The sequence below is a fragment of the Apteryx mantelli genome, chromosome 13, assembly GCF_036417845.1.
Source record: "Apteryx mantelli isolate bAptMan1 chromosome 13, bAptMan1.hap1, whole genome shotgun sequence".
Taxonomy (NCBI): domain Eukaryota; kingdom Metazoa; phylum Chordata; class Aves; order Apterygiformes; family Apterygidae; genus Apteryx; species Apteryx mantelli.
The window spans coordinates 15,887,815-15,907,220 of record NC_089990.1 but is presented as its reverse complement, the minus strand read 5'-3'; the positions used below and the strand labels follow the sequence as shown (position 1 = coordinate 15,907,220).

Genomic DNA, 19,406 nt, shown 5'->3' with positions numbered 1-19,406 from the left:
TCCAGCACAGTTTTCCAGCTCATTCCCCAAAATCTTCCCTTACAAATCCAGATTTAATACATGCTCTTTGTGAGAATCTGTGGTCAAATAACTGTATTGTTAGAACTTATTCAAAGTGCAGCTTAAAACTCTACTGAGATGCATGTTACCACCTTTCCTCTCATTTGTGTCTGCTTTTTATCTCTACATTTGTCCATTAGTCAGGAGTAACATACCCTCTGACCTCTGTGACCAAGAGCTGTTACAACAATTTAAACAATGATTTTGATTACAAAGTATCAATACACAGTATTCAGTAATAGTAAAAGAATGAAACACTTATTGTTTTAAGTCACTACTGTGAGTTCCTGACTATATTATGAGTGCTCTGGAAGGTTATACTAACTTGACATAATACTGGATTCACTATCTTCTTTTTCAATGATTAGGGAAGAATTCCTAACTTGCAAAACCCAGAGTTCTGCCACAGTGTCAGCTTTCAGTGTTAATAGATGTTGGATGCTTTTATAAATTCTGTTTTGTTAACTGCAACCAAGAGAAAAGATTCAGACTTTCCTCTCCATTTTTCTTTTTTTTTTTCTTTTCAAAAGAAAGGTAGTAAATTTGAATTGGACAGATTTAAAATCGGACTCAGTGGAGTTGTTCACATGCATAGTATTAGGTGCATGCAAAGCGCCTTGCTGATCCCAGTCATTAGAGAGGTGCTCCACATTTCCTAAGGTATGCCTTTTGGCCATAACAGGGTCAAACCCAGGACCCTCTGTAGTCAATTGGGAGTATCTCCATTGACATCACCGGCTACTGGCTCAGACCCAAGCTGGAGGAAGACATAGGTAGCTTGAGGTATTTATTGATTATATATATTTAATGAACATCCAGGAGCCCAATCCTTCAAGTCCTTTGCACAAAGAAACTCCATTATCTTAAACTAAAGGCACTAGGGAAATACAGGCTGGGACCTATCTGTTTAGGTGCTTATTCCACATTATTCATAGGTTCAGACTGCAAAATGCTTCCTACAGCTCTTCTGGATCTTTTATAAAAATTGAGCTTTAATATTTGCATTCTTTCTGGCTGCCCAGTCATTTGTACAATCATGTAAAACTGCTGATAGAGTTCAGGCAAACAGATGCATACTATATAGTTTAAAATAACATCGGTTGCCATTACCAAACATATGGAGAACTGGGGTTTTGTCCACTGGTAAAATGCTTTGAATATTTTGGGAGTGATCAAGAACCCAGTTCAGTAAATGCACACTTACATACACACCTAACTTGAAACATGTGAGTAACACCACTGATTTCAATAGGATTGTGTGTTTAAAACTATATACCTGCCTATGGACACAGCTATATTAAGACCCATGTGCTTTTTCTTGGGATTAGAGACAATTTTGTCACATTTCACAAGATGGGAGTTTTACTCTCAACTCAAACAGAAATAGCATTTGTGCTTCATAACACAGAGACCATCACAACACCCTTTCTGAAAGTCTGGAGAACACCGCTGCAGTCCTAAGAAGTCTGAAAAGACCAGCAATGTCCACCCATTTCTCAGAGATCATTTAGTATATTTAAATTAACACTTTAGAGAATGCCACCTTTTCCCCTTAAATTACTTAGTTAAATTCCAGGTTGACATGACAGTCCTGTCAGAGGCACAAAAGGGATCATTCTGCTCGGCTGAAGGACCTGCATCATAACACCATCCTTATTCAAAAATAACCCCCCAAACAATGTCATCTGCATTCATGTACAAAGTGCTTAAACGCTCCGAAGTTCTCCCTGGCTTTGGAATAGCTGAACAATCTAGAGAAGTATCTACTCTTCACACCAATTTGTATATTTTAAAAGTCATTAAATTCTTGAATGAATCATCAGAAAAACAATTCAAATGCTATTAAACTGATTGTAATTTTGCCTCATAGGATAGATGTGAGCTTAATGTTTGCAAATAGCCAAATTCTTATAAGATTTACAGTCCATAGAGTTCAATACAAGCCAGGGAAGAATTATTAAATCAGGATGTACTTAAAGTACAGGTTTTGGCCCAAGAATATTTTTGGTCTTTCTCAGCTGCTTGTTTTGACAGCATCTAAACCCCCTCACCCACCCACCAGCAGCCACACAATCCATCCACTTACACTTCCAAAGCAAATTGAAAATGAAACATTTTCAAATAATTACTCGGGGATGTCTGTAATACAAATCCAAAAAATAACTGCAATTCAACTGTAATATTTCTAAGGAGAAGAAAGGGAGAGGAAGGAAAAAAAAAAAACTTACAAAAATCCATTCAGAATTTGACTTTCCCCTGTTCAAATGCTCTCCCCACCTCCGGGGGGGGAAGAAAAAAAAATCTAATTCACAAAGAGTCTAGCTACTCTATTTCACACGTTCCCATCAGGAACGCAACACGGTTTCAACGTGCAGAAGACTCTGTATTCGGCAAGCGGTTAAAGCGCCCCGCGCAAGCACGGTGCCCGAGAAGGTCCAGGGCAGAGGCCGGGGGCAGCGAGGGAAGGGGCCGCGGCGGAGGCCGGGGGCAGCGAGGGAAGGGGCCGCGGCGGAGGCGGCGGCGGCGGCGGCGGCGGCGGGAGCCCTGCAGCCCGCCGTGGTCCGCAGGGCAGGATCCCCCCGGGCGGGGGCTCGCCGCGGGCCGCGCAGCGCGCTTTCGCACGCGCACGGGGGAGAAACCTGGCCCGCAGATGGCCTGTTCTCAGCTTCGTCAGCCACAAACAGACCTTTGAACTTTCTATTTATATAACAGTTTAGTGAGTTTAAGCCTCTTCCTGTATAACTGGCAGTTTGCTGGTTTTGCCGTAATTAGGCTACTTGTGATACATAATATAAAAAGTAAAAACAAGAGGCTCGTTTCTCTGCAGTGTGAAGTCTTCCCTATCACAACCACACAGCTCCAACGATAGTGTTACCTGCTGATTTTATTTCCCATTGCCCGGTTTTGTTTTATATACCTCAACGTGCGTTTTCCTGCTAAGTATTTTCTCCCCTTCCACTTTTTTAAAGACTGGAGGACTTTAAAAAAAAAAAAATATATATATATATATATATATACACACATAAAAATGCCAACAACAATAAATAAAACATAAGCCATGAATCTCTCCACCTTTGTTTGTGCTGTTGAAGAGCTGTATATTCTGGGATGGTCGGGATTTGTTGGGTTGTGTTGTTTCCTAGCTGCTGATTAATGGCACCACCTAACTCAGTGAACAGGTTCAAACCCAGCCGCACGGTCCCAGGACACTTCAGGATTTCATTTACTTGGTTACCACAGACAAGCATAGAAAGCGATTTAAAAGACGAAATTTGATTTTTAACAGCAAGTGGTCCCCTTGGTGCACACAGGCATTCAAGCTTTTCATTATATCCATCTCCCTTCCTTTCTCCCTCCTAGAACAGTTCGTATTAAATGCAAGGCCAGGTGATGGGTTCTTATTTGTCCAGGAGCCTTAACAGACTTCAGCTTTGGCCCTTCAACTTAGGCCAGAGTTTAGATTCATTTGGTTTTTTGCAGCTTTTCAAATCTGGCAAAACATCCACAGGGATATTTGTGGCCTTATTTTACATATTTCACTAATTTGAACCCAAGTGTTACCATGTAAAAATTAAGAAATTCCCTCAGGTACCCTCCCAACAACAATCTTGATGAAGGTTCATTAAAACACCTCATTCCTTTGCTATTGTGACCACTCCTAACATAGGAAACTAAAGGGCTGATTCTGCAGTTTGTATCAAGACAAAGCTCCCACTAATCATCCTGATGCCAGGAGAGAATTTAAGAACATATGTAGTGGCAGTGCACACTGTACCTTTGACAGTTCTTGACAAAATATGTTTCAAGAAGTTGACACAAAGTACCACCCCCTTTGGAGGGGGGAAAAAAGAAAAAATTAACAGTATTTTTCCCCTCATCCCCAAACCTTTGGGGAGTTATTTCCTGATATAATGCCAATTCATAGCAAGTGTTACCCTTACACCTTCTCATTGGATAAAAATCTTCACTCAAGCTATAAATATTTTTTTATATAGCTATTTCTCAGGCTAACTATGTTTCTGTTGTACTTTGTATGCAGATAATACATACAAACACCCACACGCATACTGTAGGCCTGAACTTGCCTTCTTTGCGATTGTAGCACAGATTAGCAGAAGTTTTAGGTTTACAAGGAATGCAGAAGAGGGTCCTTAATTACCTAATAAATGGTTATGAAACCACATGTTTTACAAAGGCCAGCTTACAGTCAGAAACACAATTTCAAATTACAAAGCACAAATTCACACATCATGTTATATACACTTGTTCCTAAGTATTATATAGTAAATATACCATATATGTATATATGGACAAAACTTAATAAATTTTGATGGGTAAGCATGCATCCTTCTGGGTGTGCAGAGATTATGCATGCATACATAAATTACACATATAAACACACATGCGATATCAATAGATGAGCCAAATTCATCTCTTCTTAGCAAAGCCATTACTTGTCCTGGGAGAGACAAGCAGTAACACAGAAATCTTTACACATACAATAAAATCCAAGTAATGTTTGTGTATATGTATAGATTGTGTACCCATATATCATGTACATGTGTGCACACATGCACATACCATTTGGATTACCCAAGGCTAAATCCAACTTGATCTCTGCAATAAGTAATCCACCCGTGTGTGAATGCCTGTGTCATATAGAGAGTTTGCGTAGATATCAAACACTTAGAAACAGTCATAAAGTAAAGCATGTTCTTGCCTCATGGATCCTAAAAACATTAGAAACAGTAAATTTCGCTGTAAGAAACCAAGTGAGTGAAATTCATAGAACAAGGGGCAAGATATTAATATTTTATGGAAAAACAGAGGCACAAGAGTTCCCTTCTTTCTGATGCACATCTCTAAATCCACATAAAACCAGAGTCAAATGAAAGTAAGTTATTAAGCAAACATTAAAACTCAATACCTATAATGTGCTTAGTATTTGAACTACACCCACATATTCGGTTGTAACAGCTTCTATCAAATTAATGATGTTACCCACACTATAAATTAGGCAAATTGTATGCAAATATTATTTGAGTAGTAATACGGTGGTTATCAGTTGTCTGCAAAATAAATTAGTGTAGCAGAGTAAAGACAGTGTGGTAGAAGCATAATATTTAATTGAGCACTAATTTTATTGTGATTATTACTTTTAAACAACAACAGCATGGTTATTAAAAGATGTAATGTGATGGTTTATGCAGAGCTGATAAAATGCACACAGGATCCAAAACGTCTGCTTACAGATTAATATCGATATAGTGTAATTTACGGTTCCAAGGATTTACTCCAAATTGCTGTAAAGTAGAACGTGACAGGTACTTGGTTCTGATTATCTTGGATTTGCAACCATAGCTGCTACACTGTGTTTAGCAAAATGATAGTTATTAACTAAATAAACGATCTTTTTCCTAGAAATAGCTTTATATTACCAACAAAGTAAACCCTTTTGCAAAGCATGAGGTCCCTATGCATATGCATACACACATATATAATCTGTGTGACATTTAGAGATTAGGACTGCAAAATACAGTATTTTAATCTCTCTCTTTCTTAGCAAACTGCACTTTAGCCCAAAAGCATTCAATGAAGTAGTAACCAACCTCTGAATTCTACCGTGCATAGTTTAAAAAACTATGACCGTCTTTGCTAAATTGAGAACTAAAATAGGAAAAGTAAAATAGGAACCAATAAAAATAGTCATAATGAATAATCATAATCTTATTAACCAGCCGGGAAGCAACTAAATATCTACCGAAATGCTAACTTTCTTAGCTACTTGTCACCCACCGAAAATTCCTTAACATTTACTTTGGTAACAAGTTTACGATATACTTAAGCAGATGCACGGACCTTTTCAAGGTGCGCTCTATTTGCAGAGCAATACCGACCTAAAAAAACCCCACTCTTAAAGAAAGAAAGAAAGAAAGAAAGAAAAGACCTGTTATAGTATCATGGGGACTGAGCTTCCCACTTCCAAGACTAACTTCAATAACGCTTTATCCAGAATAGGAAACCCGCAAAAACAGCAACAGAAACCCCCCCGCTGAACAGGGCTACAGCTGAACTGTGCAACACAGCAAAACTACAGTCGCGCTGCTCCCCGTGAAAGGAATATTGTCACTGACAGCCCTAAACACAACACGAGCCAAGCCGCGATCCCGCGGACAACGTCGCCTCTTGCAATCGCCCCCTTTTCTGGGGGCTTTTGTGCCGGGGGCGTCGGGTTTTGCCGGCACACCGGCGGATTTCGGCGCTTCCCCCGTCTCTCCTCCCCCGCCGGCCAACTTCGCCCCCGCGGCCGGCGGAGCGCGAGGTGCTGCCCGCCGGCGCGGCCGCGGAGCCCGGCGCGGCTCCCCGCGGGCGCAGCGCGGCCGCGCTCCGCGCCGGGCACCGGGCGCTTCGCCCCCTTAACAAAGGCTAAGACAGCGGGGGAGCGCAGGGAGGAGAGGAAGGAGGGAGACCGCTGCTAAAAGAGGGAGAGGGGTGGAGGGCAACCGGAGGGGGGGGGGGGAGAAGGAAAAAAAACCTACCACTGCTGCTCTAAGTCCCAGTCCCTGAAAAAGTCGAATAGGTCCATAACGATCTGGTGGCGAGACTCAGAGAAGTGGTGCCCCCTCCCCGCCCCGCGCCGCGCCGCGCCGAGCCGAGCCGAGGCGAGCCGAGGCGGCGCGGCTAGGGCTGCCCGGCCGGCATGGGCAGCGCCGCCCCGGGGAGCGGCGGCCGCCGCGGGCCGCGCCGAGCCGCGCCGCGCCGCGCCGAGCCGCCTGGGGCTCGCGGAGCGCCGCCGCCGCCGCCCGCTCCGGCCGCCGCCAGCAGCGCGGGGCGGCGCGGCGCGGGGCGGCGCGGCTGGCTGCGAGAGGCAGGCGCGGCGGCGGCCCCGGCGCACGCACACGCACACGCACACACACACACACACACTCGCACACTCACACACTCGCACACACCGCGAGGGGAGGAGCCGGGGCGGCCCGAAGCCGCGGCATGGAGCCGTCGCGCCAGCACCACCGGGATCTGGCGGAGCCGCGCCGCCTTCCCCCCCCCCCATCCCTCCCGGGGGCACGGGAAGTTTTGCTAAAAATAAAAATAAATAAAAATAAAATTTTTAAGCGAGAGAGAAAGCGGGGAGGAAGGGGAGCAATCGGGCTTCCCCGCTGTGCCCGCCTGGGAAGAATGCGAGAGTGTTCTGGCTGGGCTTGGAGGGAGAGAGGAGAAGTAGGGGGAAAGGAAAAAAATAAAGTAAAATAGGCGCCTGCAATTTAATTGTTCAAGCGGACTCCTGTGAGTAAACAAACCTGGCTCGCACTTATGTGAGAGGTGCTGGCGAGTTCATGAGAGGTAGCTCAGATAGCGCAGGCCTGAGGAGAAGGGTCACCCCTCAGCACCTGGGGGTTGCGCCCGCCGGCAGCCCCTGTGGACCAGCTCCTCCGACAGCCCTTCCCTCTGCCCCCATGCTCAACTCGCCATGGGAAGCGGCACGCTGAACCGAAGGCTGCCCTGTGGGCCCCAGGCCGACGGGCATGCTGCCCCGGAGAGCATCACCCCCCCCACACACACAGCTGCCGCGGGAGAGCCCCGAGCATCCTCCCATGTCCAAAGGGAGGCAGAGGTGATGCACTGCTCCTTCCGGGCCCTCCCCCCCCCCCCTCCCCCGAATCAACTCACTTCTACCCAGGCCTGCACACCCTGCACACACACTTCTGTGTCCACTGGCCTTCTAATCAGTAACCAGTACCTTACAGCTTTCCACATCCGTTTTTCTCCATTTTATAAACTTCCAAGTACATATGCACATACAGAGAGCAAACGAGTACCTAAATTGGTGTCTGCAGAGAGAAGACCAAAGAGGCATTGATTTTGACTGCGATTTTCCACGGGACCACTCGCACACCTAAGCTTACCCATGTGCTGGTGGGTGCTGGGGGATGGGACGTTGGTCCTCACTTTGGTGGGGCTCAATCTGCACAGCCACACGCCACCCCTCAGAGGGGCACCCGCCCCCCGGCTCCCTGCCACCTGGCACTGCCAACAGAGAGCAGGCCCCAGCGGGCCTGCTAACAGCAGGTGAGCAAGCCCATAGCATCTTTGCCATGCACGTGCATGGTGCCAAACCCATCACCCACAATCATCTGAACCGAGGCTGCCTGCCCACCGCCTCTCATCCTCCAAACTGGCTGGTCCCCCCAGCGGTGCTGCTGGGCCTCAGGCCCAAAGAAGGACTCCTAGAATGGCCCAGTACTTTCCTGAGAGCTATGAGACAAATCCAAAGCTACAAGGCAGGTCAGTGGCAGAACAGCTAATGTAACCTACAATTTTTGCCTTCCTAAGGAGTATACAGTTGTTTTATAAGCACTAGTGGGTTAAAAAATTGCTGAGGAAAGGCTCTGGAACTGTTAACTTATCATTGAAAGTCAGACTTGACAAAGACTTCAAAAGTCTTACTTGGTCTTTGCTGGAAGATTAGCATTTACATCATCTCTATCTTGCAGACCCCCAGAAGGGAAGACCTCTCTAAAAGCTACACTGCTGACGATTTACACTTCTACCCAGTAAAACCCAATGCGCTGCTGTTCTCCCCCATTGTGGGCAAGCAGGTGCACGCAGCATTTCCGTTCCAAACACCTATCTGCCTTTTTTTTTTTTCTTTTTTTTCCTTTCCCCTCCCAACAAACAGGCTCTTATGATCTCCCCCTGGCCTCCAGCTTTACAGTGTCATGACCCAACAAAGTAGGCTGGATCACTTTTTCAAATCTTTTCTCCTAAAAACAGCAGCAGAGTCTTCTTTTTTAAAAAATTATTAGTAATAAAAGTAAAAGCCCAGACTGTCACCTCATCACTTACATTCAGTAATTCACCTATTTTCAGTATCTGGAGCTTGAACCACCAGACTGAACTGAGCGACCCAGGGAGAGCACTGCGGAGGACGAGATTTGCAAGGGTCAGCAGTGCTGCTCGCTGGGTGCTAGAGCAGAGGGCTCCAGCAACTTCCAGCCCTGGCTGCCTCTGCTCCCCTGCGCAGAAAGGGCCTTTTGAACAGAACTATTATTACACAGGAGAGAGAGGAAAAAAAAAAAAGCACACACTTCCCAAGTATTAGCAACTTCACTTTCTTAAACTCTTTGAATTCTTCAGAAACTAACAAAATCAGCACAAATCTGTCTCTGAAAAGGCTTTCAGAGCTCGTTCTATCAGAGATGAGGAGTGGGAAACCCCATGGGAGCAAGTCGCCTGCCATTCCCACTAAGGGCAACACCGGAGATGATCCCTCTCCTCGGAGGCTCCATTTCTGCCACCTGAGCCCCCAATGACCAGCTTCCTCGGCCGCACCGGACCGCTTGCACTGGCGCCAGCGTCTGCTGCCCAGGTGCCGCCGCCGCTGCTCGGCCGCCCCGGCGCAGCGAGCCGAGGCCACGCGGCAGCTGCTGGAGCATCCTGCAGGGCCAAGCACGGCCGTGCCACTGCGGCGTGGGGGAGCCCAGCTGCCCCGGCATCGCCGCTGTGCTGCCGGGGCTCAGCGCCAGGCCCTGCGGAAAGTCGACGCATGCTGACAAGAGTTGGAGGGGAGCGGGGCAGAGGAAGGAACGAGGCCGGCTGAGCGCCGAGCCTGCCCCAGCACGCTCCCCGTCTGCAGTGCGCAGGCTGCAGGCAGCACGGAGCAAGCACCAAACGGCAAGCGCGGGCGCGACGGGGCTCCCTCGGCCGACCTCGCTGCAAGCTGTCGCCGCTGGTTCCCTCTAGGCGTCTAGCAGCAGGCTCTGCAAACCGCAGGCTCAGAGGCGAGCGCTGTAGGTGCTGCAAGCATGAGGCCGTCCCAGTGCCGGCTTTAAATAGCTACGGATTCGCTTACTAGACCTGCCAGGAATAGAAAGTTAAAACGCCCTCAGCACGACTGCTTTAACAGTTACAACGGGATATACGGCTGCGCTTCCCAGCACCTGCAATAGTGCAGAACAGGATGAGAAGATAAGCGAGGCTTTCTGGCCCCATTTGCACAGCCCTGCAGCCTCCTACAAAAGGCAACGCTGGTTCAGTGTGCACCAGGCTCCCTTTTCGCTGTCTAGGCTGCAAGTGCTGCTCCCGTTTGAGCGCACCCTCTGCCCCGGGCCAGCCCCTGCTCCCCTGACCTCACTGCTCCCGCTGCTTCTGCCCTGCAGGCCCGGAGCCGGCCTTTGGGCCGGATGCTGGACTGCAAGGGAAATAGGTTTCCTAGGCAGTTCCCTCATTTAGGGCTTTTGGAGGAGCAGGCCTGGCGGAGCACCCCTCCAAGGGGGACCTGCGCCTGCCCCCCTTGGACGGCTGCGGGTCCAGAGCCATGGGCAAAAGCACGCGCCGTTCAGGGAGAGCTGCCCCGGGGCTGATCGCAGCAAAACCAGCAGGTTTCCCCATCTGGCAGCAAACAGCGGGTGCTGCGTTACCTGCAGCAAAAGGGCGTCTGAGCCTGGTCGCTCGTCTTTCAGAGGTGCTGCAGGACCCCTCTTTGGGGCAGTACGGCAGGGGTCCCTGGCCATGCGGCCGGTGGGAGAGAGCCAACGGTCTGAGACCACAGAGGCTAACAGTAACTGAACTGCAGCAGTTGTGATGTGGCATGGAAACCCTTTCCATTAAAAATATTCAATATTTGATTTCCCCCCCAATCCTATTTTTCACAAAACAACAAAAGTGAAATCACAAATTTCTATCCAGAAAAAGTTAATGGAAGATTTGTGACCAGCTGTGCTGTTGAATACAGATTGGAGATATTTGGATTTCTGAGGAAAGGAAGGTCAAGTCATTTTCACAGTGTGAAAAATGAAGCCAACAGAGTTCATATTTCTGTGTGAAGCAATGATTGATTTTTCTTTCTGTGTCTCATTCATACTGCACTATACATGTATACAGAAAAAAATTATAACACCTTAGATGAAGCACACAGATTACATTAATAAATTGAAAATTAATTTAACATTAGCATGTATCTGAAGCTATCACAAGAATGTTTAGGCCTACTCTCAAGAATATGCCATTGGCATGGCTACATAAATCCTATGTATCCTAAAGCTGCTATATAGGAAACAGTCACCACTGAGATGTGCATATATAAAGTAAGAACCCATCAAGTACCACCTCTGTGGCCAAATTTTCCATTTGAAAGTATATAAGAATTTTAGTTACTGGAAATATGTAGTCATTCAGTTTCCAGTGTGTATGTATAGGTAATCTTTATTCTTCTGCCATTTTAATTGTAATTATCATCTCTGTGCTGCCTGAATGATTTATTTAACTGAGCATAGCTGTTCTCTTATTCTAGTTGTTTCTCCTGCTTTATGAAACAAGAAATTTTTAATACAATACTCACTTCTGAAAATATATTGACAAATGTTCTCACTGTAAGAAGGGGAAACATTTTCACATCCTTCTGAGTAATCGTTCATTCAATAAGTTTTCCTAGACTCCTTTAGGAAACACTGTGTTTGTATTTTTATGACACAGAGTTTGCAAGGGCAAGCTCTTAAGTTTCGTGTGAATCCTGTAAGAAGTGCCCACAGCTAAGTACAAGACACAGGGAGTTTGGTCACACTGTCCAGCTTTGCTAGTATAAGGTGGACAGTGTGATAAGTTAATATTAGGACCATGGAGCTGGTCATGGCTCACTGGTCTGTGCCATCTACACCAAATGACATTTACGGCTATTGTGGGACATTGTTATAAGGCCCCTCGACAGTCAGATGAGGACTGGACATAGTGGATTTCCGTTCCCTCCTGTGGTACCTTTCTCTGTGTGTTGAGCCCCTGTCAGCAAAAGCCACAAGAATAGCATTAGGGTGGTGAGAAAGCCCTTCCTAATGCACATTGCAAACTAATGCTTTCAACAGAGATGCACACAGATAACCCAGCAATCACGTTAGAAGTATTGCTGAGCTTAGACTGTGACACTCTTTGACCCTACCCGATTGAGGCACAGCTTCACCATGATATTTTTCCACTGTCAGAAGAAATAAAGAAAAGGAGGAAAAGGCAATTATAATGACATTCCTATTTATTGCTGTCACTCTGTACATTAGCCAGGTAACTCTTTTAAAATCCTGTTAGAATATACTAAACTTTCAAAAATAGGCAAGACAGACACAGCATGCACAAAAGCTATGAGAAAGTTGCTTTTCAGAAACAAGTAAAAAGATCTATAGTAAAATAGATGAAAATCAATTGCAAAAATCACGAGGGAGGGTCACAGAACAAGGAACTTAGCATCATGGTTGGAAGTACAAAGGCTCTATGGAAGAAAAAACAATTTTGCTCTCAAATAAATGTTTCATTAGGCTAAAATTTGGCTTTAGGATCATCATAACCTGTTCCTTCTGCCTCCCTCCCCCTTTTTTAAAAACCTGTGACTGATACTTCGTTCTGCAGCTTTTAAAGCAGCTGGCCATCTTCTTACTTGTTTTAAGGAACAAAATTTTATTTCGTGCCTACCATCCGACTGTAAACGATGGCCCAAAGTGAGCAACGAAACAGTAGGCCATCTGTCGTAATCCATTCCTTTAACCAAACCAATCACTTACAGCCTTATCATGGCTCTCACTGTCTCCAGCCTGGCACGCAGACGCAATCCCTGTAGTAGCTTTTTAACCGATTGCATGACCATATGTTCCCTATGAGTGGAACCAAAGCTAACATGCAGCATAAAACAAAACTACCGTACCAACTTTGAAACACAAACACATCCAGAAAATTGAAATGCAAAAGCATGGTAAAAAGGCTTTTCACATCAAGTTTCCTTCTTTCTGCCATGTTGCTTTCAAAAGACAGAAGCACTTTTCAGCAGTGATGTCTATATATAAGTTGCTGAAATGTTGTCTTGCCTTCAGTGATTTTTATGATGATATTCTCTAATGCATTTTTCAGAAAAGTAAGACTAGGCAAAGCTTCCTTTTTATGAAGGAAAGGAAAAGACTAATATATGGCAGACAGAAGGGTTGGGAGGAAGAAAGGGAACAAGAGATCAACTTTTGTGTCTGATATTCCATCTCCATGTTACTTCTATTACTCTGAGAAGATTGTTCTATTATACTCATACTTTTGAGCCTCAACTGTCTGCTCTTCCTATGTCAGAAAAATAGCCTTTCCTGTCTTCTACTAATATTAGAACATGACAAGCTGTATTTCTAACAAATTTACTGTTTGAGAGCAGAATCTGTAGCCATTTAGGTTTAACTATAAGGAAACAACATCCAAGCAACATCTATTTATCTGGGTGCTCAATACCAAACATCTGATGATAAGTAAGAGGCATTAAAAAGGGCAAATAGCATCCACATATATGAAATAGTCCATGTATACAGTGAAGAGGTCAGACAAAACTGAAATACATTTAAGGGGAGACTTATCTCCAAAAGGAAAATAACAAACACTAACAAAATTCCCCCCCCTTTTCTTTTAGTAAAAAGCATTAATATAGTACTTCAATGAAATTTTGCAGGATCGCTGTGTTTTTACAAACATGTACCCTGTTGAAGATATCTGGAGTTTTTGTTTACAAATTTGATCAATTTTGCAGGGTTTAGGCAGCATTTTACTGTTGCCTGGGGAGGCATGAATGAATTGACTCGAGAGCCTTCTTCCTTGCTGTGTTGTGAGAAAAACAGAAGCGTCTGCTTTCCACGGACAGACACAGCCAGTCAGCCGGATACTTTGGCCACTAACAGATAGATCCCATAACCTGGTTACATCCTAGCTTGCTATGATATGCTAATGTTACAATATACGGTATACATTTGCAATACCAGCCTACATTTCCAGTTTTTGGCAAACACACAGCATTCGACAGAAGTTAGTGGGTTTGAGTGGTTCCCCCTCCCCCTCCCCCCAGCTTTTTTCAAGAGACAAAAGACAATTTTGACATGAGAAAAAGATATTCAGACCCAGCTACAAGATGATGATGGAGAAGTCTCGCTGCTCAAACTTCATCCAAGCTGTGGAAGACCTAACAAAACTGATACTCCACACAGAAATAGCGTTAGGATTAGAGCGTCCAAGATGGGCTGTCAAATGCCTTTGGGAGCCTGTGGAAGGGTTCTGCTAAAAACAGCGCAGGACCATTGCAATAATTTCTTCTCATTCAAGAGATGAATGTCTGGCATATTTATTTCATAAAGTGAGAACCAGTATCCCAAACAAATAGCTTGAATGAGTATTATTCAGCCTTTTTCCTGGCAACCAGCTTAAATGACTGTGTCTTGCTTTTCTGGGAAACCTGCCAGGTGAGCTTTGAAAGGATTGTAGTGCTGATGGCAAAGTCTAGGGGGTTCGCTCCACGCACTGACTGGAGGTCTGTTAAAAGGATCAAGAGGAGGAGGCAGAGGCCTTCATCCTACACGCGTATAGAGGGTAAGAGCAAAATGGAATTGCTGGGGGGACACCGCGGGAGCTATTAAGCTCCCTGGGGCATAGGCTGTCTTTTAGCATGTGCTTATACAGCACTAGCACTGAGGCACCCTGCAGTAAAATCTTTAAAAGTGGTTAAATGACTCACGCTCCTCAAATCTGTTTCCAGAAGTGAATAGTTTAACTTCCATTTACTTCCATTGTTGGATCTACAGTGCAATTCCACTCCTGCTTTTTCTCCTCATTCCTGGTGAAAAACTATTGCCCCGTCACTTATTGGGTTCATTTGTAGTCATTCTACTGTTTACAGTGACTGTGCCGCATGAAGTCATTGCCACAGCTAGAAAAGGTGCATGGCACCAAGTGATGTCATACCATTTTGTGATGTCATCACATTTGCTGAAAATGAGATTTTGAGGCAAAGAAAATAGCAAACCACTCAGAATTATTCTTAAATCAGAATTAATCCAAGCTACGTAATGAAGCTGCCAAGTGAAAATTTTGCTACTGTGACTTACATATTGAACTGATTTAAATGACCTAATTTAGGAAAATGCATTTTAGAATGCCTTTCTAACTCTCCTAAAAACTAGTCCTGTAAGAGTCAGTAATCATCACCCCTGTGATTAATATTATGTGGATTTTCTTATTACATACTATGGATTATTAGCTGTGTCATGCCTGAGGAAAACATTAATATTGACAAAGGGAGAATCTCACTTCCTGAGTGAAAAAGCCACACTTGGCAAGGAGTTTAAAAGCATCCTGGTATTTATGTAAATATAATGAAAAGATTAGAGCTGATGTCTTTGACATTCTTCTTCCATTAAATTGGCAGAAACATAAATATATCTGGACTACAGTAAAATAAGCAACTGTTGAAAGGAAACCACACAGACAGCTACACTGAGAGGACACCTGAAAAACTTTATTCCTCTGTTAGAAATAAAAACATATCTGGAAATTAAGGATGACTAATACCAAACTGTGCTTATTACAGATATCAGTGCAAACCTATGCAGGGAGCTGCCTGGCGAAAGAGTTGACCTAAATGACCACAGACCCTTCTGCTGCTTGTTCACTCTGTTTTAATCCTAAAGGCCCAGAAATAACAATTGAGGCCAATGATGTATCTTTTTAATGGAATAGAAATATTGCATACTCATGAATACTACAATATATTTTTAGAAGAAAAAGGTAGAATTACGATATTGCGCCACTGAACCCAGTTATAGACGCAAGTCACCATGTCAATGGTCATGCTTGTAAATTAGTTATAGGCACTCACTAGACATCATGAAAAAGGAGGTCAGTCAACAGCAGAACAGCCAACTACAGCCTAAGGATATTGAAAATATAGAACAATATCTATCACCCCAATTGCAGCCTTAAACCTGAATGACAGATCAGTTGTAAGAAGAAAAAAGCCAACCACAGATCAATGTAATCAAGTGACTGATTACTTGACTCAGAAAAAATTAGAGAGATTTCCTTTTGCATTACGGTGAAAAATGCTTGCTGATCTTTCTAAGACCTGCACACGTTTACTGATGGTTCATTCAACAGTACTTAGAAGAGACGAAGATTTTCTTAAGTAGGTACTTGAAATCTCATTGGCATTTTTAAAGGAAAATCAGACTAGTTCCTTTAGTCCTGGTGTGTGCATTTAAGAAAGTAATTTTAAGCATAAACATCTTAAAATCAGGGCAGAAGCCAGTGGGAAGGCTGTCAACAAAAGAAATGTGATACAATAAACACAGGCAAATAAATAAAACAAATTAGAGCACATGTAAGTCAGGACAGCTGCATGTTATTTAAAAAAAAAATCATTAATTTATATTATTTTAATAAAAAATACTTTACATCTCTCATGTATTCCATAACATCAAATCCATGACGTAGCCATGAACTATCAAATAATACTGCCATTACGCAACATGAACAAGGAATTTAAGTGGTCTTCTCAGTCTTTTAATTTCTGAAATCTGATTTTGTCACATACATTTCATAACAATTGAGTTCAGTTTTCCTAGGTCAAAATATACAACTATTTTAAGGTATTTTAGAGTTAGTTACGGTAACCTGTACTTAGAGCACAGTCACAGTATTAAATGATAGATACCTATTAGAAGGAACAAATCTGAGTCATCGAATCCTTTATACAATATTTTTGTAAAAATTTAAACATAATTTTGAGACGTAGAAAACATACCCATCCAGTGATATCTGTCATTACTCATTTTTCATATACTGAATGTGATTATTCATTACTCAAAAATGACATAGCTAAATGATAAGTCTTGCTAAAATATTGATCATAATATGTAGGGGCATATAATTTATCTGAATCAAGTGAAATATGTTTTCCTCGGTGACATGATGAAAGCTTGTCTTATTACAGCATTACTTCTACTGAAGTTTCCACCATTAGTTAGTTTAATGACTCTGTGAACATTTTAATTGAGAAGATCCCTGGGTAAGTTGCTCATTCAAGACACATGGATGGGTTTAGATTCAGGAATGAGAGAAATGTGCAGTCAGCTGTGCTCAGACTTAAAGAGCAGGCAGAAGGCAAAGAATCAGATGCAACAAAATATCCGGATCAGGAGAGCCAGAAGGAATTGGATGAGCGAGGGTGAGATGTTACAGGTTAGGAAATAAGTAAGGACATAACTTGCTGGTGAGGCTACCTGAGCTGACAATGCAGTCTCCAAACACCTGGTTGGCAAAACTGTTCTCACCCAGAAAATCTACTGAGGCCATTGGAAGCTACACTGGCCTTTGAGAATCAAGCCTGATAAGAACAGGTAACACAAGTTTAAAGGCAATCTGGCATCAGCCTTTACCCTCAATGCAATGCAATGATTCTCACACGTTCAAAGGAAAAATTACATTAAAACTTTTTTTTTTTAAAACATCAACTACAAGTAGCTGGTCAGCAGATGATAATCAGCAGATCTCTTCCAGTTCCTTACCTGAGGATGTGAGCTGTGTCTTTATCACCTCTGCCGTGAGGTCTTGTATCAGAGTCAGCACGTGAGACCAAAGCTCTCATACCTGTAAATATTTTGTGGCTAAGGTTTTCCTTGTTACTGATAACTTAAGGAAAGTGTTGCTATAGGAGGCTATGCTCCCTCCATGTCAGTGGCATAGAAGTAGGTGCCTAAGAAAGTCACTCCCACCTTTATGAACACTTCTCTGAAAATAGAGGAGTCTAAGGAAAAACAGACTCAAATAACTAAAGTTCCTTTTTATAAATACCTTCTTATTTAATTAGAACAATATATTTGGGGTGGAGATGGATATTGTTACTTTTGCTTCCCAGCTGCTGAAACAGAAGCCAACAGGAGATTGAGTGATTTGCCCAAAGTCACCTATACCTACATATTTTAATCTGGCTTTTAGAGCATAAGACTAAACTCTTATCTCTGTCTCCTCTCAGGTGCTGCTGCTGTTATGAAAACCCACAGGATTTATGCTTTGAACACACACAAGTTCCTTCAGAACATGTAACACATGAAAGTTAGGGATCTTTGAGTGTAATCTACCCTTTTCTGTCATTTATTTCCTCTAACTGAAAGTTCTTTGACTTGCGACCATATCTTTTATTATTATATACAGTGTCTAGTACAAAAGTCCTTGATCTTGGTCATCTTCTCTGAGAGCTAAAATTATTGAACATGAGTACTAGTGTATTTTGTAGCAACTTATCTAGGGCATGGATTGCTGATTGAAAGCACACGAGTTACTGAAGTATAACTAGTTATATCCCTAAAATGTGTCAAAACCTCACCACCATGAGGCTGTTTCCAACACCATGGGGGTGCCAAAAAACCTCAAACATTTTGCATGTAACTTCTTTGTGATAAACGTGCTGAACTTACAGCCCCAGGACCAAATCTACATTTGCCTTTGGCAAATGGGTACCTAGAGAAATGCAACAGGACTAATTGGCCCAGCAAGATTTAGCCCCATGGAAGCATTGCTGCTGCAGTGCATCCCTCATTTATGAATAGAAATAGAGAAAGTCATAGAAATTTTAAAATATCATTTCTTTTAGGAAGAAATGAAAGGTAATGAGTATCTGAATATTTTTCAGAATACCATTTTATTAGACACATCCAAACTCAGAAAGCTTAAGCCTACAAAAAAGAGATATTAAAATGTGGTAGGATTCATTCTGAGGAATCTCACATTTTGCGTGAAGAAAATGAAGTGTTTGACATAAACACTTCATGAGCAAGATGATTTACATTATTTTCACTTTGTTTCCAATTATCGGAAATAAAAATATATAACCCAGCATTCATTTCCTACTTGTCCTGTAGCACCTTTATTGAACCTATGGAATCATACACATGCAAGACCAAAACGGAGAGATGGGAAGTTGAATGTGCTTCATTATGGCAAGTACAGCTCATATACTCCTCCACAACACAATTTATTAGTATCTAATAGAATTGTAATGTTTCTTATTCTGCATTTTTACAGCTGCATCAAAATATTAAAGTGTGAATTGCAATTAAACTCACACAGTGCTCTTAGCATAATTTCCCTTGTATTAATACTTAGCAAACCAAGTTATTGGTGTAATATTACTCTTGATACTGGTTGTCATAAAGGGATAAAGCCTCCAAATAGTAGCAAAGTACATTTTACTGGAGAGAGAGCAGCAGCACAAAAAACAAAACAACCCCCCCCCACCACCACCACCACCATCAAACCAGAACATTATGCTATCAGAGCTGTTAATTTCTGTGGAAGGGAATGAGGAGAGAAAGGCTTCTGACTCTTTAAATTATAGTTTGCAGGTTAGTACACCAACTCACTTAATCTCTCTAAACGAGTAATTTACTAGCTTTCTGAAAGCACCCATGTGCAAGGAAATGCTAGTGCACTCCAGGGATGATTCCAAGATTGATGGCTTGGCTCTAGTCACTGATAACTATGTATTCTGCTAAGCTCGATTTTACATCTGT

At 43.2% G+C, this 19,406-nt stretch overlaps 1 protein-coding gene across 2 annotated transcripts in view; it reads right to left on the bottom strand.

The window, feature by feature from the left end:
* AFF2 (ALF transcription elongation factor 2) overlaps positions 1 to 6,655 on the bottom strand; it is a 337,074-nt gene extending 330,419 nt beyond the window's left edge. For both annotated transcript variants that reach the window (XM_067304178.1, XM_067304179.1), the window contains exon 1: positions 6,600 to 6,655. In XM_067304178.1, the coding sequence (XP_067160279.1) occupies positions 6,600 to 6,646 (47 nt within the window). In that variant the 5' untranslated portion in view covers positions 6,647 to 6,655. The remainder of the gene's footprint in view (positions 1 to 6,599) is intronic.
* Between the last annotated feature and the right edge of the window lie 12,751 nt (positions 6,656 to 19,406).